Source organism: Anoplophora glabripennis, unplaced genomic scaffold (genome assembly GCF_000390285.2).
Source record: "Anoplophora glabripennis isolate ALB-LARVAE unplaced genomic scaffold, Agla_2.0 scaffold706, whole genome shotgun sequence".
NCBI lineage: Eukaryota > Metazoa > Arthropoda > Insecta > Coleoptera > Cerambycidae > Anoplophora > Anoplophora glabripennis.
In genome coordinates, this window is record NW_019416904.1 from 198,913 (window position 1) to 223,850 (window position 24,938).

General features: G+C 33.0%; 1 protein-coding gene across 1 annotated transcript in view; it reads left to right on the top strand.

Annotated features, from left to right (window-relative positions):
- Positions 1-14,808: 14,808 nt before the first annotated feature.
- The window catches only part of LOC108910591 (segmentation protein paired-like), a gene marked incomplete at its 3' end in the record, with an annotated part of 35,297 nt that continues 25,167 nt past the window's right edge, over positions 14,809-24,938 (top strand). The window contains exons 1-3 of the mRNA XM_018715244.1: positions 14,809-14,872; positions 18,627-18,799; positions 20,843-21,065. Of these exons, the coding sequence (XP_018570760.1) occupies positions 14,809-14,872; positions 18,627-18,799; positions 20,843-21,065 (460 nt within the window). The remainder of the gene's footprint in view (positions 14,873-18,626; positions 18,800-20,842; positions 21,066-24,938) is intronic.

Genomic DNA, 24,938 nt, shown 5'->3' on the forward strand with positions numbered 1-24,938 from the left:
TTTAGGAAGCATCCTTTATATACAGGCTGTTACAAATTCGCTTCTCACTACAGCTATCTCGGAAACGGTAAGAGGTGCGAAGTAGCTTATATGGGGGCAAACTTCCGTAATCAGGAGACCAACATTATGCCTCTAAAAAAAAAAGGTCTAATTATTTAAAAAATAATGAAGTTGATAATGGCCTTGGAGAGACGAAACGTTACATATAAAAATTGATTATGCTATTCGATAGAGGGTAAAAAGTTGCCATGAGAAAGTGTTTTTTTTTTCAATATCACCTCAAACAAGGCTGAAATGAAACGAAAACGGATTTAGAAAATTTCGGTTTTTTTCAAATATTTCGAAAACGAATCATGTTAGCCTTGATTTTTTAGAGGCGTAAAGTTGGTCCCCTGATTACGCAAATTTGTCCCCATTTAAGCTAGTTTGTATCTCTTACCGTTTTCGAGATCCTTGTAGTGAGAACCGAATTTGTAACAGCTGTATGTTGTTTCTTCCAATTTTTTATCACACAATAAAGGTTATTTTCACAACTGCAAGAGTTTCTTATTGTATCATTCAGACCCAAACGCCTTAAGTCAAAAGTCTAAAGTCACCAGACCGATAAAACTTAGAGCAGGTAGTACAAAAAAATTCAGATGGATACAAAAAAAAATATTGTTAATGCACTGATGAGAGATGCCTTTTCATTTGTTTCAATCACCTAATTAGGATTCTAAAAACCGTTCTTATTCTAAAAAAGCGACGTTAGAACATATTTTTTCTTCGTCGCGATTTTCATTTAACTTCTGACAAAGCTCGGTCGCAATTTTTTATATCCCCAATAAACTTTTTGCTCGCGTGGTAGCAGAATTTCGAGGCAAATTATTACTACCAATAAATAAATCCCGATTGCACTCTCACCGAACACTTCTTCAATAATTCACTCAGACTGACTTTCTAGCAATAAACCCCCATCGTAAAATTATAAATCTAAGTAATACAATTTTATTCATAATGCCAACGTTTTATGGGTAATTATGGTTTCCCTGCGTCCAAATTTGACCATTACGGTCGATATTTATGGTAGGTAGCACTCCTGGGAACTATCGGGATAGAGTACAGAGACTGATTTAGAAAAATGTATTCAGAAGAAATTTAATTTTTCTCAAAAAATCAAGCATTTCATTTAAAAATAGTAAAAGACCTTTTTGCTGTAGAATAAACAGCAATTTAAAAAAATTCATTTCATAAATTCATTCATTCATAAAAATATTCATTTTGAAAAATTTCCAGTGGCGTAGAAATTATATTAACAATAGGGATTATCTCTTACGGACGCCTATGATTGATCTATTTTCACAATACTTTATAAAATCGATAGAGCTTTGCGTTCGTATACTCCACACTAAATATAAAACAAATAGCTTTCATAGTTTAAGAAAAATGAAATAAAAACCAAAAAAAAAAATGTTTTTTCAAGAGCTTAAAAAGAAGCCTTAGGAAGAAAAAGTGTAAACCTCAAAATGACATTATTTTGATGAGATCCATCGATGGTTAAAGTCCTAATCATAAAAAGTGAATCACCCTGTATATTTTTTTCATTTCATTCGAAAAAACGAACCATTTTAAAGACATATTTAAAGTTATTTAATATTATNAACAGTTTTTTTCAGCTATATGTTTGTCATCAAGTTAGATTTCATTTATTTCATAGATGTGTAAAGTATAATATTTGAAATAAATTTGAAATAAACAGGATAAAAAAAATTATTCAATATATACTTACAGTACAAAGGTAAGAAAAAAATAGTAAAAATTTTAGAAAATTTTCTTGCAAATTCACAGAAATATATAATAAACAATTCACTGTTGCGTTTGGAAGATATAAATCAAATTTTTTTTAGGAAGCATCCTTTATATACAGGCTGTTACAAATTCGCTTCTCACTACAGCTATCTCGGAAACGGTAAGAGGTGCGAAGTAGCTTATATGAGGGCAAACTTCCGTAATCAGGAGACCAACATTATGCCTCTAAAAAAAAAAAGTTGATAATGGCCTTGGAGAGACGAAACGTTACATATAAAAATTGATTATGCTATTCGATAGAGGGTAAAAAGTTGCCATGAGAAAGTGTTTTTTTTTTCAATATCACCTCAAACAAGGCTGAAATGAAACGAAAACGGATTTACAAAATTTCGGTTTTTTTCAAATATTTCGAAAACGAATCATGTTAGCCTTGATTTTTTAGAGGCATAAAGTTGGTCCCCTGATTACGCAAATTTGTCCCCATTTAAGCTAGTTTGTATCTCTTACCGTTTTCGAGATCCTTGTAGTGAGAACCGAATTTGTAACAGCTGTATGTTGTTTCTTCCAATTTTTTATCACACAATAAAGGTTATTTTCACAACTGCAAGAGTTTCTTATTGTATCATTCAGACCCAAACGCCTTAAGTCAAAAGTCTAAAGTCACCAGACCGATAAAACTTAGAGCAGGTAGTACAAAAAAATTCAGATGGATACAAAAAAAAATATTGTTAATGCACTGATGAGAGATGCCTTTTCATTTGTTTCAATCACCTAATTAGGATTCTAAAAACCGTTCTTATTCTAAAAAAGCGACGTTAGAACATATTTTTTCTTCGTCGCGATTTTCATTTAACTTCTGACAAAGCTCGGTCGCAATTTTTTATATCCCCAATAAACTTTTTGCTCGCGTGGTAGCAGAATTTCGAGGCAAATTATTACTACCAATAAATAAATCCCGATTGCACTCTCACCGAACACTTCTTCAATAATTCACTCAGACTGACTTTCTAGCAATAAACCCCCATCGTAAAATTATAAATCTAAGTAATACAATTTTATTCATAATGCCAACGTTTTATGGGTAATTATGGTTTCCCTGCGTCCAAATTTGACCATTACGGTCGATATTTATGGTAGGTAGCACTCCTGGGAACTATCGGGATAGAGTACAGAGACTGATTTAGAAAAATGTATTCAGAAGAAATTTAATTTTTCTCAAAAAATCAAGCATTTCATTTAAAAATAGTAAAAGACCTTTTTGCTGTAGAATAAACAGCAATTTAAAAAAATTCATTTCATAAATTCATTCATTCATAAAAATATTCATTTTGAAAAATTTCCAGTGGCGTAGAAATTATATTAACAATAGGGATTATCTCTTACGGACGCCTATGATTGATCTATTTTCACAATACTTTATAAAATCGATAGAGCTTTGCGTTCGTATACTCCACACTAAATATAAAACAAATAGCTTTCATAGTTTAAGAAAAATGAAATAAAAACCAAAAAAAAAAATGTTTTTTCAAGAGCTTAAAAAGAAGCCTTAGGAAGAAAAAGTGTAAACCTCAAAATGACATTATTTTGATGAGATCCATCGATGGTTAAAGTCCTAATCATAAAAAGTGAATCACCCTGTATATTTTTTTCATTTCATTCGAAAAAACGAACCATTTTAAAGACATATTTAAAGTTATTTAATATTATCAAGAATTTAAATAAACCTAAAACTTATCTAGAACTATTTTTATCGTAAAAATACTTTTTTTTTCACGCAATATATCGAGTGCTTAAAAATTCACGCAAGATTTGAATTTTGTGTCATTTGTGCAGTAAAATGTTGGCAACTTAAAAAGTAACATCTGACAGTTATTAAAAATATAGCACTACACAAAAGAATATAGCACTACACAAAAGAAAAAAGCGTTTTCATTGTTCATATTTAAAAAATAATGAATATTTCGCAATTTTCGTACAAAATATGGTCGGAATAGTGATTTAACTTAATCAAATGTGAAGAGATTAATTGAAACTGGTTGCTAAAGGAAATAGAAGTTTGTGGTATTGTGGAAGAGTCAAGTCTTTTTGAAAACCAGCTTAGTAGATTAAATGGAATGTTGGACGAAAAATTTACTAAATTGGCAACCGGACTTGGATATAGGTACAAATGTGGCAAATCATGAAATAATACTGGGGGAGAATACGAGACCAATCAGGATATTACCCTGTATCTCCGTATAAGCAGAAGATATTGGATGAAGAAATTAAGATGCTAGAAATGAACGTCATTGAACCTTCCAAAAGTCCATGGTCATCACCCGTTTTACTCGTACCAAAGGGAGATAACACATATAGATTTTGTGTGGACTATAGAGCACTCAATCGGGTCACCAAAAAAAACTATCTAAGTTCAATGGACATAAAGTCAGCATATTGGCAAGTAAGCGTCAAGGAGGAATGTCGTGAGCTTACTGCATTCACGGTACCATCGAGGGGACTCTACCAATTTAAAAGAATGCCATTTGGCTTGGCAAACGCACCAGCTACCTAGCAACGCTTAATTGATAAAGTATTAGGTGTAGATCTTGAACCCTATGTGTTAGTTTACCACGACGACATTATTATCATATCGTCAGAATTTGACACTCATTTTGAACTGCAACATGATGATGTAAGAGCTGGTCGCGTAGGCATCTACAAGACATATTGGAAGATTTATAACCGCTATATTTGACCAAAAATGCGGGCTGATGTCGCTAAGTACATACGCAATTGTCAAATATGTGCACAACACAAACTGGAGCAAAAGGTACCTGCAGGTTTAAAAGGATCTCGGCCAGACATCAACAGTTCTTGGGAAATGATTAGCTTAGATTTCATGGGTCCATATCCTCGCAGTACAATTCAGGGGCACTGGATCAATTACTGATCTTAAACACTATGACCGTCCTTCAACAAGTCGTTCAACACAAAACATCGAAGCAGTTCGTGAGTGTTGCTGAGAGTCCAGGAACATCAATTCGGCGCCGTTGTCAAGAATTGGACATTTCGAGAAGCTGTCTACAACGTATTCTCACGAAAGATTTACATCTTCATGCTTACAAAGTTCAATTGATTCAAGAACTGAAGCCTACTGATCACACAGAATGAAGAGAATTCGTTGAATGGATTATGGAAGTGGATGCTGACTTTTCGAACAAAATCATCTTCAAATATGAGGCTAATTTTCATCTTGATGGGTTCGTTAATCGTCAAAATTGATGCATTGGAATTCAGAAAATCCACGAGTGATTGTTGAGAAGCAAATGCATCCGCAACGCGTCACTGCCTGGTGCAGATTTTGGGCTGGAGGCATCATCGGACCATTCTTCTCCGAAAATGCGCCTGATCAGGCAATAGTAGTTAATGGTGCTCGCTATCGCAACCTGATAATATAGTTTTTTGTGCCTAAATTGCAAGATATGGATATAGTCGCCATGTGGTTTCAACAAGACGCTACCACATGCCATACAGACCGAAAAACAATTCAATTACTGCATGAGTTATTTCATGGTAGCGTAATTTCTCGTTTTGGTGATCAGAATTGGCCGCTCAGATCATGCGATTTAACGACGTTGGACTTTTTTCTTTGTGGTTTTTTGAAGTATAAGGTTTATGCCAACAAACCCATGACCACCCATGCCTCGAAGGAGGAAATTGAGTTGGTTTTTAATTAAAAACTTGTGTTTTCTATCAAAATTACTACTTGCGTGAATTTTGGGATACCCTTTATATAAATGTAGGAAGAGAAGTAATAATATCCGACTGCAATAAAGGCTGCTTTCAACAATTCCAACATCTACCATTATTCAATCATAGTTATATAATTCCAGTGAAAACGAACTTTCCTTTTTAACTATGCTCTCAGATGAACTGACCAAAAAATAAATAACTATATTTTTTACAAAGCAAACCCTTTTTTATCAAAGAAAATACGTTTTCTTACGTTCTTTGGCCGTTCAAAAAACTTGCGTCTAACCTGTCCTACAATAAATCTCTAACCCCTCGCAGAAAAATTGCAGTGGACGGAAACTCTCTTTCCCCGCGATCCGCAACCGTTAACCGTTAACCCATAGCCTACTCTGCACCGTCGCGGAAAAGTGGTCAGTAGCGTTCTTCATGCTTCTTAAAATGTCGCTTTTTTTTCGCCCGTTCCGTTGGTAAAACATACCATTGATAATTAGAGAATATTCGAATCCAGTAAAAGTAACACAGCTGGCTCCGATATTGACGTGGGAAATGATTTTTTTATCGACGTTATTATTATTCGATAATTTTACTATCCTGAGAATTTGAATAGGCGGTCGGAGGAGACTGTGGATTTCTTCTTCGTTAAGTAAGAATAACGGCGAACCGCTAAAAAACGTTCAAACGGTGGAATACAATGAGTTTTTTAATGTTGGGAAAGGCGTAAATTTTATTAAAGAAGGTATTTTATTCGAGATGGCTATTTGAGAGTGACAAAGGAATCTGTATTGCGGATTCAACCGATATGATTGAATAGGAAATTGTAATATTATTTCAGTAGTTCTTATTCAATTGTCGACTTCCTGTGCAATATTAAAAGTATGATTTTTATAATTCGTTTATTATATACTACAAAGTATCAACTAAGCAATACTTAACAACAGTTTATACAAAGATATTGCAAGTAGTTTAGTTCAACATGGAATGCTTGGGGAAAAAGAATGTTAATAATATTGTAAAGTGCCTCAGCCAAATATGGGTACTTTTCTATACACGGTGTTTTAGGATTAAGTCCACAAACTTTAAGGAGATATTCCTCATAAAAAGAAACGAAAAAAATCAAGTATACATTTTTTTCCAGAGACGCTTCATTTTTGAAATATAGGGCGTTAAAGATTTTTAAAAAATTCGAATTTTTTAAATAACTTCTAAATGAAGAAGGCTATTTAAGCCAAATTTGGCATGACACATCTTCTTATAAGATACCATTTTTCCATAGAAGTAGAAGTCCCGCAAGCAACCAGTGGCGGAGTTATGGGGACTCAGACTCATTAAATTATAAAAAAAATTAATACGGCCCTACTGAAAATAAAAAATGATGCTGTTTTTAGATAGAACAGTTTGTTATTGACAAAAAGTGTACATTCACTTTTTTTCCTAACTCTTATAGTTTCATGGCAAAATTGATTTTTCGGAAGGGTGCTTCTGGATTCTGTCGATAAACTTTAAAATGAACCTCAACAAAAATTTTCGAGTAGGCTGCTGTCAAGCAATGTTAATTTGACGTTTTAAATGTTATTTTGCGAATTGTTGCATAAATTATCCATTAGATAAAGCGTTCAAACTAATAATAAAAATAAGTTTAATAATGCCGTCCATATTTTCGAACAATGAATATGCTGATATGGTCTTTGTATATGGTTTTTGTGATGGAAATGCCACGGCGGCTCGCCGTGAATATGCAGTAAGATTTCCTCATCGCAGACTACCAGCAAAGGAAACATTTTCAACGACATTCAGTCGTCTCAGACAAACTGGGTCTTTCGGTATTCCAACTTATGCTGATGGACATTTTGCCCCACTTCAGGACGAAGTAAGATCGAATACTATTTTAAACCATTTCGATGAAAATCCATCCACGAGTGTCAGAAGATCTAGCTATGAGCTAGGTATTTCGTCAAGTTCCATTTGGAGGACTCTTCGGGCTGATGGACGCCATGCGTACCATATCCAGCGTGTGCAACATTTATTGCCTCAGGACATACGATGCAGGCGCGTGTTTTGTGACTGGATGTTAAACCAAGCAGAGAATGATGATCAGTTTACGCAAAAAGTAATGTGGACAGATGAGGCAACATTTACTCGAAGGGGAATTTTAAACCAAAGGAACAACCATATTTGGTCCTACGAGAATCCACGGGCGGTAAGGGAACATAGTTTTCAGCATGAATTCCAATGTAACGTATGGTTGGGTGTGTTGGACAACACTATAGTTGGTCCATACTTCCTTCCGCATCGGTTAAATGCTGACATGTTTACCGAGTTCCTTGAAAATGGTTTTCAAGATCTGTTAGAAGATGTTCCACCTAATACTCGAATGAACAGTTGATTTCAACTAGATGGTTGTCCTGTACATTTTGGTAGAGGTCCTAGGGAGTGGTTAAACATTAATTATACCAGGAGATGGATTGGTCGTGGGGGACCTGCAGCGTGGTCCGCACGTTCACCGGACTTGACACCGATGGATTATTTCGTTTGGGGTGCTATTAAACAAAAAGTCTACGAGGTGCCAGTTGATACCCTAGAAGATCTAAAACAGCGAATAGTCCAAGCGTGTCGAGAATTAACTCCATTCAGTGTCGATCGGCCACTACCTCCATAATTAGAAGATGTCGTGCTTGTCTACAAGGGAGGCGCCCATTTTGAACAAAATATTTTTTAAAACATCACTTTTCGCTTTGTCTAGAATATTAATTGGTAATTTTTTGGTTGTTTCAATTTACAAATAAATTTTCATGTATTATGTGCAATCTTATTTTATTTAAAAGCACACAACACAAGTAAATGAAGTGACTACAAACCGCCTGAAAAAATTTAGGAGTATTGCATGGGCCGTTACGTTGTCGTATTACGACATAGTCACATTAGATGTTAGGTACTTAAATATTTCTATTGTTTTCATCAACATTATTTTTTTCTTACAACAAGGCTTATTTGACTCACACATATTCGAGACTAAGAACAATTTTAATAGGTTTTATGAGGAACGTCTTCCTAAAGTTTATCGACAGAATCCAGAAGCATATTTCAAAAATCGTTACCAACATTTAAACACGTTGCTCGTTGCACTCAGATAACAATATCACGAAAAGTAAATGAGATATCAACAATCCAAGAACATGTATATCACTAAATCTCCATTAGCGTATAGGTAATTCAAAAAGTTCGGTTATTTTCTGAACAGACCTCGTAGGTATAGCGAATTAGTGAACTATAAATGTTTACTGGGACGGAAATATAGGAATACCGCCATTTTTTGACCAGCACATCTACGCCACTGATATTTTCACAAATACAGTAGTATTTTCTGAAAGAACAGGGTAAATTAAGAAGATAGATCAATTTCAAATCACTCTTGATATCTACATGACAAAACAAAATTTATTGACACGCCTGACAACACAGACTTTCACTTTTTTGTGTCAATGAATGATCCAATAATATCCTTTAAATTCTATAAACATACGAGATAGTTCATTATTTTATATTTTTATGAATAGAAGTAGGTTCTTTTATTTACTGTTGAAACAATTTTTTATTAGTGTTAAAGTATAGGTATACTTTGATTCTTATTTTTTTTGCTTGTGACAATTTGAACGTCCCCTTTAATAATGTACATACTTTACATGAAATAAAACCTAGCCAGCTGATCTTCCAATCACATTTACATAATTTTTTTAATATTTAATATAAAACAAATTCATATGTACTATTTTTTTATTTCAAAAGACAATTTGTGTAAATTTATTTTTACTTTATCTTACCCGTCCAAAAAACGTTTTTGAGAAAAGTTCAGTGGCGTAGAGGTACAGTTCAAATAAAGATGACGATACTCCTGAATTTCTACCCCAGATCTCATTTATCATCGCCATATTTCAAATTGTTCACATTTGTTAAATAATATCCTGTACCAAACTTGAAATGAAAATTTTAAAGTTCTGACAAAAACAAATCAAAATTGTCAGAACGCAAAATACAAACATATCATGCCTGTAGTTATTTACTCTACCACTATGCTGGTGTGGCGTGGCTTGTCTAAAAACTCCACAATAGTAGATATATAAACTCCATAATAGTAGAGATATAATAAGAAGTAGAGAAATTAACAAATTGTATACAGTTGCAAGAAGATTTAAATGTTTTTAACAGGTCAGTAAGAAATAAATTATCCTTTCGAATGACATACACATTGTAAAAGAATCCTATTAACTTTATGTACAGCATAGATGGTGTTTATCTGCAGGCGGTTGAGGAGGCAAGGGATCTGGGCGTACTATTTGATTCGAAATTATCCTTCAATAAACATGTTATTGGTATTGCTAATCAGGCAGTAAAAAATTTAGGGTTTATCATAAGAAACTCGCAAAATTTCACGTCGATGAAAACTTTAATATCGCTCTTCAATTGCTATGTCAGGCCAAAGCTGGAATACTGCTGAGTGATATGGAACCCATATTATGCCAAATATATTCAGTTAATTGAAAATGTACAAAAAAGATTTATTAAACACGCTACTGTATAACTACTGGGCAGTATAGCAGAGGTCACAATTATCATCAAAATTTAATTAATAACAATTTATTAACTTTACATAATAGGCGTTCCTTTCAACAACTACCTACTTTACGAGTATTTATATAAACTTGCATGTAAACAACATTACAGATGAAGTATTGCTAGGTAAAATTAATATATCATATCTATCCCCTGTCAAAAAACAAGGCAATATCGCACGTTTCATTGTGAGATTGTTAGAACAAATTATCAATTACGATCACCATTAATCAACATGTGCGTAAAATATATAACTTACTGCAGAATAACTGTGATTGTATATAGTGATACGTCTAAAGTTTTTGTTAAAAATTTAAGATCTTGTTTGAGTACTGATGCTGTTATTGGTCAATTAGCTTAGCGTAACTGACTTATGAATCTGTCCTTAAGTATGTCCTTTTTTCTGTTTTTCTTTTTTTTATCTGTTTTTTTTTCTTGTTTTGTATGTTTAGATTAGTACATCTTAGGTTAAGTACCAGGCGACTGTTTTTTGAAAGTACTTTTTAACTTTTCATTACTTATTTTTAATCCAACTAACTAGAAAAGTGAAGAGTAATTCTATTTTATAAAAAATGTGTTTTATGAAGCTTTCACTTGTCAATTTTCACTGTGCATCCTCAATGTACATATAAATTGATTTTTGAACATTCATTTTGAAAATTGTAAAGTAGAAAAGTGTACAGTAAAAAGTTGGGAGAAATCTTCCAATTTCTTGAGTTTCTATTTTTTGGAAAAATAGTACCTATATTATTATCGTGTTTACTTTTCAATCAATCAATTTAAATGGTTTTTCATTAAGTATTGGAATCGGTAGTAGCTATCTTGCATTTAAAATAATTTGCTGGAACATTTTTGGTTTGACGAATCATAAAAAGTCTAAAAATGAAGGCGATGAGAAACTTATAAAAGGAAAAATTCTCCAGAGAATACATTTTGAAGGTACACTGCAAAAAATGTAAAACTTGAAAAACGTAAAATTACGGCACTAATCATTGGCAATTCTGTTACCTATGATTCGTGCCTGAATATTACTGAGCTTATATAAATTTACAAAAAAGTTGTGAATTCACATCGTAATTTTAAATAGATCCATACATATATTACTGTGTGATTTTACATATATAATGTTACAATTTTAATAAGTACTAATTTAATTTTACCTTGTAAAACTGTAATTTTACTTTGTAAAATTGTAATTTTACTCTGTAAAATTGTAATTTTACATTGTAAAATATTAATGTTATCATGTAAAATTGTAATTCTACAACTTAAAATTGTAATTTTAATATGTAAAATTTTTGTTTTACACACTATTTTTACAATGGTGTTGTAAAACTATTTTGTGTTTTTTAGGTTCACACAGTAAAATTGTATTATTTAGGCCCGGTACTTTGAGTCTCGGTTAAAGCTGGATTAACTCATCAGACTGATTAGACTTTACATATACTGATTTATTTTATTAATAACAATCTAATCGCTTGATTAGTTAATCAAACCTTAACCAAGACTCAAAGTACCGGGCCTTAGAGATATTTTTACACCTACATGTAGAAATGCAGTGTATTTTCACTAAATAATGCATATGGTGTAAGTTGAAAATTTTACGTAGATATAATTTAGAATAATGTAACATTTAAGTTTCATACTACAAAATTATAATACATACCTTTTTTTTTACTTTTTCGTAAAGGTGTCAAACTAACTTAAATCAATTCCCATCAATGTAATTTTGTGCAGAAAAATTCAAAAGTGAGCTGTGCGCTGGCTAAACTTTTGTTATTAATTAACAGTTAATAAGTTTTAATACACACATTTCACATAAAATGTCACTAACAGCAATGCTATTGTACATAAATATTAAATAATAAAGTACTTATTGTTAACTTCAAATTTAAACTTCGTTAATAGGTATAAATTTATTAAATTCCAGTAGGATATGCTATTTAACTCCGTAGCGCTGGATTTAAGTAAAGTAAAGTAAAGTTTAAGTAAAGTAGTTCTGAAAGTTTTTGTTAAAATAATGTTTATTGTGGACAACTTTGACTATCTGTTATCCGAAATTAAATTTAATCAAAAAGCAAAAAATATAATGTAATGTAACCTCCAAGTCAGCCGAGCTAACCCAAACATATTAGAATTGGACCTCTTAAAAAAGTTATTAAGTTAGTTTAAATATTAAGAATAAGTATATCATTAAGAATGGGCAATCTCTAAACAGGAGTTACTACACACCAAAATGTGTTCTGATTTACTGAAGTAACAGAGAGTAATACCTGTACAGATAGCGGCAAATTCAGCATCAAATTCGTAATTCTCGTGCCAAAAAACATAAAATCACCAATTTTCGAGTTGATTCTGCTGAAAATTTCAAAATTATTGAGAAATTTGAAATTAAAATTCCAACTTTGTTGTTGGTCCAGTTTAGAGATTGCCCATTCTCAATGAATGACCCTGTATATGAGTATCAAATCAATGGTTAAGAATTCTTAATATTGTTAAATTTTAACTAGCCACTTTTTGGTACACATTATCAAGTCAATAAAATCGTTAATTGTTAACAATTAAGACATTGCTTTTTTAATTAAGAGTTGCCTACAGTAATCCATATCTTTTCGAGGAAAAGAACTTTTTTCGTATAAAATAAACACGAATAAAACATAGTTTCATAACTCCTAGTCTAAACTACAAAATAAACTATTTATTTTATTGTAAAGGTATTACACTATAATCCTACAATTATGTACTAATGTTTAAGAGTAAATTTTGTAATTAGGAAAGTTATTTAATAATTTCATTATATCAGGCATGTGTATTTGCGTAGATTATTGTTATTTTAGATAGCTTCTGATTCCATCCTTGTCTGTGGAATTATTTCTTTACCATATCCAGCATCCAGCTTATTATCAGTTATTATCAAAGAACTATTTCATACTATATGAATTGATTAGAATTAGCTTAATACCCTTAGAATGAAGAAAAAACTAATAATGAAATAGATGTGAGTAAAATATTGTGGAAGTAATTCAATGCTGGTCGAGGCAGAGTGGTTATTTCTCATCATATTATTAATATTTATACCTAATAATAATGTTATGACAAAGTAAACTACTTCCACACATATTTATTAAAATTATAAATTAGTTTAAATATCTTACCTTTATCTTTTTTAAGAAAGATCACTAATTATAAGTATAACGCACAATATACGCACAACTCACTACTACAACTACACAGCGTGGTCTGTCTGACCAATTGCATCATTGCTAGTCTAGACGCGCTGTTGTTTCTACATTAAATCTTCTGTAAATATACTTACCCTTTAATGTAAAATCACATAACCAAATGAAATATACATTTTTATTGTAAAATTTTTTAACTGTGGTAATAGCACGGTGTAAATTTACTGAAATTGAGATTATAAAGTAAAAACACATAACTTTCTTAGTAAAATATAAATATTTTTATTATTACGAAGAATATTTAATTTTACTTTACTTGTTATGTAATACTGTAGTGTAAATTCACAAATGTATTGGATTTTTACCCCAATTTTTAAGAGTGTATGAATCATTCTCTCTTAAACAGACATGTACAGGATGTAAATAAAAAACTTGGCCAATTTAATAGATGAATTCCACGTTTACATTATTTACTTTTCACAACGCTCTTTTGAAAAGTACCTACGATTTGAAAAGTATTGTAGATTTGTTATTAATTAAATTACTCTTCACTTTTCGCTACCTAATTGAAAATTGAAACGGGGAAAGTAAGTAAATACTATTTAAAAAAACAGAAAACTTTACCCCTCCACTTTTCACTTCACTTTTCAATTTTTCGCTCTCACTTTTCAAACCATAAAAATCATAAAACAGAAAATAGCCCAAAAAGTGGAAAGTAAGAAGTGAAAAGTTAACGTCCATATTATCAAGAATAGAAGAAGGAGAATAGAAGAAAAAGAGAATCTATAAATTGAATTTTTCTTAATATCTAATTCTTTTCGAGGATATTTTCATTTGCGACTTGACCACTGGCAAAATACGATGGTAATTTATACTTTATTGTAAGGAATTATGTTAATTCGTATAAATGCCAAAAATTGTTTCCTAAAAATCTTATGCATCTACGTATGCAATCTATCCAGTTTTCAAAAAGGAAGAATAACTATAAAATGTAGACCATGCAAACGCCTAATGTCAATAATGACATGACATGACATGCCTCAGTACTGCCAACAATTCGACGCAATGAATGAAGTCCGATCCACACCAGAACCCACTCCCACCTGCCAATTTCCCAAACACCACTCTTTTTAAATAATACCATGGCACGGACTGGGCCTGACCAGCTAAGCCCAGGGGTGTAGCCGAGTAGGCAAGGGGGCGGGGCCAATCACCATCCGACACCGACGCCAGTCATAATATTTTGAGCTAGTTCCTTGTTTCCCTCCGTGGAGCGAGCAGCGTCACAGTCTCTTCTGCGACAGCAATTTTTTTCTCTCTCTCTCTCTCTTGGACAACCAGTTCTGGCGTTCCCCAGGGACCAGATTTGGACCGTACGGGTGTGATCCCAGTGCCAAATAGTGCGTCGCCGACGCCGTTTCTCCTCTTGGGTGGTAATCGCGTGTGTTTTATGTCGGTCTGATACAGTGTTGCCTTCCCCATAAGACTCTCGAGGAGCGCGATGACTGTTACGGGCAATTTTGGAATAATGCACAGGCCTTGCTTTTCTGGATACCCATTTCAAGGTAGTTTTTGTCGTTTCTTAGCTCCCAATTAAAGAAAAGATCGTAATAGTAATAATTTATAATCGTTATTCCTTCGAGAGATGGATGTCAATTTATAGGAAGAGATTTTGAGCAGTACTGTCACACAACATTATAATAAAGACAAAATATTAAAAAGAAGTTCGAAAATATATACTTAATATATAATAAAAGATAAAGTACAATTAAAGGAAAAAACGTACAAAGCAAACTACGTGAATCTTGCAAAGACGATTGTACAAAAACAGTCTCAAGACTCTTTTTAAATGTCATAGCTTGACAGAAAGCCATTTGAGGGAGTATTTCCGTTTTCTTTGAAGTTCAGTTTGAAAAATATGGCTTTTATTTTTAAAATTGCTGTACTAGATACTCTTAAATAGAGATAGAAGTGTTTCTTGAAAGGGTCGCTTCTAAACTGCAATCTAAGTATACACGGTGTCAATATTCATCAATATTCCTTGTCAATATTTTGACAGTAATTTAAACTATTTCTACGTAAAAATGTACTCTATATAAGTTCAAGTGAACAGTGAAGTTTAAAGAAGATTCAAAAGAAATTTTCAGACTATCACATTAATTTTTTTTGGAGGATTATTTTTGAAACGTTTTGTATGATCTAGGTATACGTAATATCTAAAATTTTTAGTCAATTTAGCAGTCTATTTTTAGATTTATTGGTTAAGATATACATCTACTTATCAATATTGTTTCTTTAACATTTAGTTGGGGATGATTTTGAATTTTATTGATGTAAACTTAAAAAAAACAGTAAAACAGTCATTATTCACTAATTTACATCAAAACTGCTTGAATAATTGTATTATGTTCTAATTTATTTATGATTTGTACTCTACTGTATTGTAAAAACATGTTTTAATCCAAAAACTCTACTTTATATATATTTACCTTACATATACCTATTTTAATACTCTGAAAATAACGCGGAAAATTTCAAGGCACGCCCCTGCTGTGGTAAATTGTTACAGTAGTTCCGATAACAGAACTTTATTGGCTTATTCATCTATTTGAATTCTGTCTCAACAAATATTATAGAAACATACAATTTCACGTTTTCAATAGTATTTTGTATACCCCAACACAAGAATACTGACTTCTTTAATATCTGAAATTTTAAAACAAATTATTACCTAGCTTTTCTTTTTGACAGCTTTGTAAAATTGTTTATGTCAATTCTCTATCAAAAAATGTTAATTCATAGTCTTATTCTCAAAAATACGATATTTTTTGTTCAAATTTTTAGAATCGTTCCAAGGAAACACGAACAAAAATGAACTTTATTACTTTACAACCAATGAAAGTAGGTCTAAATATAAACTATTTCTGATTTATAGTAGGCCATGGTTTTATGGTTGTGCCATAATTTTATACTTGTACCCACTTTTCTACCTTGCTCCAAAGGTTAAATAAAATAACAAAACTGTATTATTCGACGCGAAGCCTACTATGCAATAAACACTAAAAAAGTCTAAAATAAAGCAAAGGACACATTTTTCAATTGTGCAAACAACGAGAACAATTTCTGAACAGATGTTTTAATAAAAAAATATCGTGTATTTGTGAGTTTAAAATGAAAATTTGTAGTTTATAAACTATAGTTTTGACCTACCAGTTTTTTGAACACTAATCATTTAAATATAATCTTGAGCCAAAAATGTTTTGTTTTGATTAAAAAACATGGATTTGAAGGATCATTCATTACTGTATTTATTGTAATTAATAATTATTTTAAATTAACATCTAGAGACATAGGTTATAGAATTTGACAAACAATGCGTTTTAGAAGATTCAATTAAAAATATGTAAAGTTACAGAGAGTCCATGATGATGATGATTTTCTATAAATTTAGCGCAGAAAGAACTAAATTTCAGGGTAATCCTGAAGATGTTTTTCGAAACACCTAGCTCTGAGGTTACAAAAACGTGTATACAAAATTTTACTGGAGCATTTTACCTTGGCAAAAAACTGTTTATTAAACAGCTATTATTCATAGATACTTTCACTGTGAGACAGATAAAAAATAAGCATTTTCTTTCTCTTTCTCGACACAAAAAACTGCGACTTCAAAAATGATAAAGCGACGTGTAAAGCCTCCGGAATTTACTCTCACTGCATTTTTGCCCGATCAAGACGGATAAAAGATTATTATCGACATACAGATACCGATCTAGAAGGCGACGCTGAACGCGTAGTCGTTTTTTTCCTCACCGTGCGACCTTGCTCGCGTCGAACAGCGGGCGAACGCTCGAAAAAAAATTACGTGTATGGAACCCAGTTTGTTCGATATATGTAACGGAACGAAAAAAAAAGTTATGCAACGCCGCCGTTCCATTAAAATCCGTATTCGGATTTTCATTAAACAAATATAATTAAGTACGGTAGCCCGTACCGACGGAAAAAATGTACCCGCGGCGCTTTGGAATTGAGTTATGAGCCTTTAAATAACACAATTCCGACTTAATGATGTTTTAATTACCCAACCTGAAACAATTTATTTTTTACGCTATCGGATTTCACAAAAGGGGGCAGCGGCGCGCCCCACGGATCGGTACGGAGGCGGCGAACTTGAAAACTTCCCCTTCGGTTCAAAAACACAACCAAAAAATATTATATTCTCCCAAAAACTGTTTGAACGGAATAATTTTTTTAACATTTTAATTCTTTTTCAAAAAGTAACCTTTAAAGTGGGTAATAATAAAAAAACATATTTACATCCCTATAAAAAAATTACAATACGGTGGCGAGTATCTGAGCTTGACACTAAACAAAATAAAATTTTTAACTATTGATATTGTTGCAACAATTACCCTGAGGGTTATGCCCGTCCAGCATTGAATTGCCACTCAATATCTAGTAAATAGCTAAGATCATTCGTCGGCAGAGTAGTTGTTCTGAACAATACCGCTAATTAAAAGATTATTTCGCCTAGGCACTGGGCAGCATTAACAATTAAGACATGACAAACCCTTTATTATAGGTTTATATCTCACTCATACTCTAAACATGACAGTAGACAGACATCTGAACAGCTAAATCGTTCATTTTATCTACGGCGTGGCGTACTGATAGGTACAAAACCAGTCTATGCTGGGCTATAGTCCGCAGAGTAGTGTTTCCCACAAAATCATCAATCAAAACGTTATAATTATTTTCAGGATTAAACATGGATTATTGAAATTTCTGAAATACAAACAAAATCTGCTTTAAGGAATACTAAACTGCACAAATTTCCAAAAAAATCTCTTTTCTTATTTATAGTACGATTAAAATTTTTCTAAAATGACCTTTATGTGAAGCAGTATAACAGCAAACATCGCAAAATCGTGTTTCATTTTAAATTAAATTTAAACCATTGAAGTGAACGCTTTTTTTTACTTCACTGCTAGGTCCTAATTCATTTAATTATGCTCATGATACTGCCATTTTTAGTAACAGAAACTTTGTCAATTGTTTCAGTACAAATTAGAACAAAACGGTGTCGTGATAAGGCCTGACGGTTGAACGCCTGACGTCACAGTGGTCCGGCGCGGTGCCACGAGGCTTATCCCTTTGACTCTGTACTTTGCTGGCTTACGCGACGATCCCCTTTAATAAACCTCTCGCCTACGCTCCTGAACTCCTCACAAAAGGCGGCGCGGCATTGAACTCGACCGAACAAACAAAAAAAATAAATAAAACAGTTTCGATGTCTAGGTTTAACTGTGTGCGTTTTTTCAGGACAAGGACGCGTTAACCAACTAGGGGGTGTGTTCATTAACGGCAGACCACTGCCCAACCACATAAGGCTGAAGATAGTGGAGATGGCCGCCGCCGGAGTCCGGCCCTGCGTCATCTCGAGACAGCTCAGGGTGTCGCACGGGTGCGTCAGCAAGATCCTCAACAGGTACCAGGTACGTAACGATCGTAAAAAAACTACCTTTAAACCCCGCTTACTTGATAAGAACTTTTTAATTCGTGCCCTCGATACAGGGGTGAAGTGATAAGTTGTATCTAAAAGGGGTAGTAAATAAGTAGTCTAATTCATTTTAAAAGAGAGTCAAGTGTCACTTTTAATGTCTATTCAATTATTAATAAAAAACAAAGATCCAAAATCAAAAGACATTTGTTTGCACTTAGTGGGTTAAAAGTGGTATTTTAACCAGTAAGTAAGTGTCACTTTTAAAACTTCCAATCATTCCTTACAAATTCAATTTAATACGGGACGATAACCTGACAAAAGACATCCTCTTCTGTCAGTTGATTAAAAGTGTCGCTTTCATCTCAGCTTTCAGAGACTAAAGTGTAACTTTCAATATCTTTATTAAATGCCTGAATCGAAGAAAAACAAAGATTTACACATTCAGTTTAAACCCGAAAAATTAAGGAGTACTTTTTGCACTTAGTGGATTAAAGTGCTGTTTTAATCCGTGGTTTTGAGGAATAAGTGCCCCTTTTAATATATCTATTCGATTCCGAAATCAAAATCAATTTAAACAAAATCAATTTAAACTCAATTTCATTTCAGTCAGTGGATTAAAAGTGCTGTTTTAATCCGTGGTTTTGAGGAATAAGTGCCACTTTTAATATATCTATTCGATTTCTTAATCAACAGCAATTTAAACAAAATCAATTTAAACTCAATTTCATTTCACTCAGTGGATTAAAAGTGCTGTTTTAATATGTAGTTTCAGGGAGTAAATGTCACTTTTGACACCCCCGTTCATTTCAATGAGTACCCAAGGAACTAAAAGGCACTTTTTTGTACTTAAAAGTGCCAATTTAATCCGCAGTTTCGGGGAATAAGTGTCGCTTGTAATACATCTATTCAATTTAAATAGATATTAGAAAACAGTTTTTTGCACTTAGTGGTTAAAAGTGCTATTTTAATACATAGGGAATAAGGGTCAACTTTTAATATCTCTACTCAGTTCTTCTACTAAAACTGTAAAAATTTAAATTATGGTAATTTTACAACCGAGTAAAATCTGGCGTACGTCAAGCCAATATATTTAATAATTTGAGAAAATATTTAAAATATTTTCAAGTACTGTATAATAAGGAACTAAGGTGCATGTTCTAAGCCCAAGGGTTACTGAGATCTTTGTAATAAGATATATACACTTTAGTAGTGATACAATTAATATAGTAACGATTTAAAGAATTTAGTTTTTTAGTTTATTTTTGATAGACGAATTAAAAGTAAAATATGGTCCTTTGGGAATTAACAGCACTTTTAATTCCATATAAAGTACTGTTTGACCTCTGAGTGACTGTTTACACTGACCTCTCGGAATTAAAAAATGTACTTTCATCATCAATATATAACATATATATTACAAAAAAGTGTTTTAAACCTTTATTTTCATACAAACTTGTACACAAATTCTGTATAGTATTCCAAATTTCTTTTTTAAAGCGGTTTAAAATACAGTTAAGTTATGAATTCGATCTGAGGAAAGTACGTAATAAGGAACGCATGTACTTGTCAGCCAGCGAGGCCAGGTGTTCCACACGTAATTGAAAAAGGCGAACAGAAACAAAAAACCAACTAAGTTTAATTTTATGCTACCGTAACACACGGTGTTTTGCGCCATTAAAATATTTATGATCCGTACAGGAATATTACGTTAGAACTCATTTATTGCCAATAAAAACAGTGATTAAGTGATATATCGCAATACCCATTAAAATTTTCATGGGACGCTGGAAACGTGAGCAAAACTTTTTGCGAAAAACGCGGATTTTTTAAAGGCTTTTGTAATTTTTACTTTACGAAACGCAGTCGTGACCCCCTAAAATGGTTCTGCAACGTTCATATGTTTAAAAATTTGCAATACAATGGCAAATCAGAAGCTGTTGCACACCGGATCAGAAGTGGGATAATTATGTCACTGTCACAAAAACACATTTCCGACTTGACGAAACGTAAAACTTACCACTTCCTTTTGTTTTAGGAGACGGGATCCATCAGGCCGGGCGTGATTGGCGGATCCAAACCTCGCGTCGCGACGCCTGAGGTGGAGAGTCGTATAGAACAATACAAGCGCGAAAATCCGTCGATCTTCAGTTGGGAAATCAGAGACAGATTGGTGAAAGAGGGAATCTGTGATAGGAGCACCGCCCCCAGCGTTTCGGCTATCTCGAGACTCCTCAGGGGCAAAGGCGGAGAATGCGACGGCGAAGGTAAGTTTTTTTCTGAGAGAGTACTGTGTTTCATAATAAAATGTCTTTTCGAAACAACTGAAATAAAGTAGAAATTGTTTATACTTATATTTTATATGCTATATACGGCAAGCGAGAGCATTATTATCCTTTAACACCCGTGGTGCCTTATACGTTTAATGTCCTACTAGTTCAGTATTTAATTTATAACGTCAATTAATGTTACCTGTAATTAATCAATAAATTGATTTATTTCAATGATTATGTTAATACAAATCAAAATAGAATGATTATTGCAGTGTCAGGATAGTAAGATATTATAATTATTACCTAAAATAGTTGGACTTAAAACTGGTGATTGGATGGTTGACGATTTGTGCTTTGAATATGTTAGACCTTGGCAAACCGCAGATAGTATCCGTGGGTTAGAATCACCGAAACCAACACTCAGTAAACATTTATTAGCTTAGTTGAATTACTTCAAAACTCGGATAAATTTTCATGGGAGTGATATTCCATTCAGTTGAACAATTTTTCGCAAATCAACATCGATTTTTTTATCATGAAGGTACATACCTTAGTTTTGTCCCTACGAAAAAGTGTATTTTTGATCAACTAACTTTAAATCAAGTATAAAAATGGTGACAGCGCAAAACCTGAGGGGTTGGCGACCTTTCTACGCGGGATTTTTTTTTAATAATTGTTAATTAATTTTTAATTGAGCACCGACCACTCTGACACCGTCCAATGCATTTTTAATGAGGATACTTTTTAATAAACCAAACGAGCAGCGTCTATTAAATATTCAATATTACTTTGTACGTAAAAACAGTCTAGCTTATGATCTAATTTTACGTCCTATCATGTTAGATACGAAGAGTGTGTACCTGGTGTCGAGCAAAAAATCTTAATTTGATGAGAAAATTAGATTTTTACACTAATTTACCGGGTATTTAAGTGCGGACCGCCGCGCTTTTTTTAAATTAAGCACAGCTACCTATGACGACCGCTAAAGTTTCGGTAAAAGTATTAATAAATCCGTGTTTATATTTAAAAAAAGAATTAAAAGCGTCCTATTTTGCAAAACATATTTACTCGCAGGATAGTATTGCAAGTTTTTCTTTTATTTATGTTACGATTTAAGAAAAACACTTTGAACAGTGGCGTGCATTTCGAGCAAGGGAATAAAAAAATATACTTATTATTAATGTATACCTAATTCTACTCTTTTGTCCTTGTTGGCCAATTTTTCTGTTTTATATACAGGATCGTCATAAATAAAGGGCAACAATATTAAGAGCTTATTCTAATCATAAAGATAATGTTTAAAGATGCAGCTTCCGCTTCTATAGTAGAATCTCATTCGATGCAAAGTAGAGCAAACAATTATCGGTCTTTTATCAAAGGAAAATCGTGTCATCATTTTTAGGAGGCGTAAGATGAACCATTTCAAATTTAAAATGAAATACCGCTGCATACGCACTGCGTTCTGGTATTAGCTGTAGTCGTCCAGGTGCATCGAGTGTACGAGGGGGTCGGTTATACGTCAAATACTAACCTGGTAAGCTTGGTCATAAATCAGAGACTGCCTCCAAAAAACAAGTAAACAGCAATGGCGCGTACAGAGGTAAAATGTAGGACATATGTGGAATTTAAAATACAAATTGGATTTATAATAAACTACATTTAAAATAAATAGTTTATGAGAACAAAGGAATTTTTGTAGGAACAGGGGTGCCAGACGTGAACTGATCCCTTTATCCTTTCATAATGCATAAAGAAATTATTCAATTTCTAATCCCCTTAAAACCGCATTGCACTGGATCCCTTGACAGGCAATGATTTATTACTTTGCATCGAATATGATCCTACTATAGTCCAGTACATTCCGTCACATTCTACACGTGCATCAAAATGAAAATCAGAAAATTTGTTATTTATAACAACTATCCACTGTATCGCAACTATTCTCGCTGATCCGAATGGACTAATACTGCTTCCACTCGTACTCAACCAGCTTTGGACTAACTGCAAAGATCGATAACTCGGAAACGCAGTATTCGTATACTCTATCCGATCTCAATTGAAGAACCAAAAAGTTGACAGTATGTACCAGGTTCGGTCGCTGACGCAGCAACTCGGCATTGGAATATTTTAAAAACTTGTTCCCATATTTATTTAGCCATATCCATATGGTCGAACTAAACATGGAGGTGGTAGAAATGTATAAGTACGCCCAGTTGAATGCACGCACGGGCAAACGGCGTACACAGACAGCCGAACTGGGCGACTGGGCAATAAATCTCATCTATTGACAAGTGGTTGACAAATTGCCTAGCAGTGCAGTGCAGCAATGCGGAATTTGGTGATTCAGATAATTTTAGCATCAATAAAATAAAATTGAGGACATAAATGATTAAAATATGTTGTTGGCCAAATGAACATACATACAATAGAATTTTCTACACGTCATTTACAAATTATTATAATTTTTTACCTTTAGCAGAAAACTTGTTTGGGGACGCATATGAAACTTATTAAATTTTATTGCTAGGCGTATTTATACATGTTTAACTAACTTCGGAAAGACTATACAGCACATGCTTTTTCGTACCTGACACTTGCAATAGTTTGAACTGCTTCAAAACCCACTCCTGACTTAGCAGGTACAGGTGAAAATCCAGCCGATATCCAACCGTCGGACGCGATTGTATCTCGTTATTTTTTATTATTATTGTTATTTTATGATACAATAGTTAAACAACAAGTCCAACTTAGGAGTTAATAATTACATGGCGACTCTCTTATCTCTGTATCTCTGTTGTCATTTATACTGCGAACAAGGTCTCAGGGATTTTATGTGGAAGTACTTTCGTTTCTAAGTTTTTTATCCTTTTTTCGTAATTTTCTTACCCCGCTGCTGAACCAGTTAGCGTAACTTCAAACTACGGCGCGCTTTAATCACAGAGCATGCACAGCTGGGCTGTGCATTGTTGTCAAATCTTATTTTTAAAGGAAAAGTGAGGTATTAAAAATCAAATTTTCATATCACTCGCCGTGAGGTTTGGCACATTGCTTTTGTTGAGTGGGTGTTCACCATGAGCTCTATCATCCCAGAAAAACTAAAGTTTAATTCTTTTAAATAAGATAAACTATGAAACAGTATTTAACAAGTAACCTGGCAGCAAACTTAAGCAGTAATCAATAATGATAAATGAAATACGCAAAGTAAATAATCTGTTTACTCACGTGATTTTTATAACATAACACTTAAGATTGTATGGCAAATCTTCGAGTACTGGTGTCCACAGTCTTCTAAATGTTGAACCAATCTGACAAATATTTTCTTATTCGGTTAATAAGTAGGCGTAATCTATCTGAAATCATTTTCTTTGCTCCTGACAAAATGTAGGCTCTAATCATATCAATTCTTGATTCGTATACATGCTTTTTTATAATGTACTAAAACACAAAATTTCACTGTATCGTCACTGAACACTGAAGTAAATAACTTTATAAGATTATACACATAAATCGCCAAACAGATAAAGTATAAGACTAAACAAATAGGTAACCAACTGATATATGCAGTTTTCGGCCATTCCTGTTTTAACCAGGTGCGAGAACAGTCGACTCTTCCGCGCCTTCAAAGACATACCGCAATAGAACAGCGGGTTTTTAGTGCTCGACACTTCGTCTATATTAACAAATAAATACATAATGTCTTTAAAAACAAGTCGTTGTAATATTAAATTCATCTATTTTCACGACATTATTCTTAATTAGTTTTGTTGTCTAACAATTGAATAAAAAATATACATATTTACAATTAGTAACGTATCTCTGTACCAATATTAGTTAATAAAATTAATAAATCATGTAAAAAAT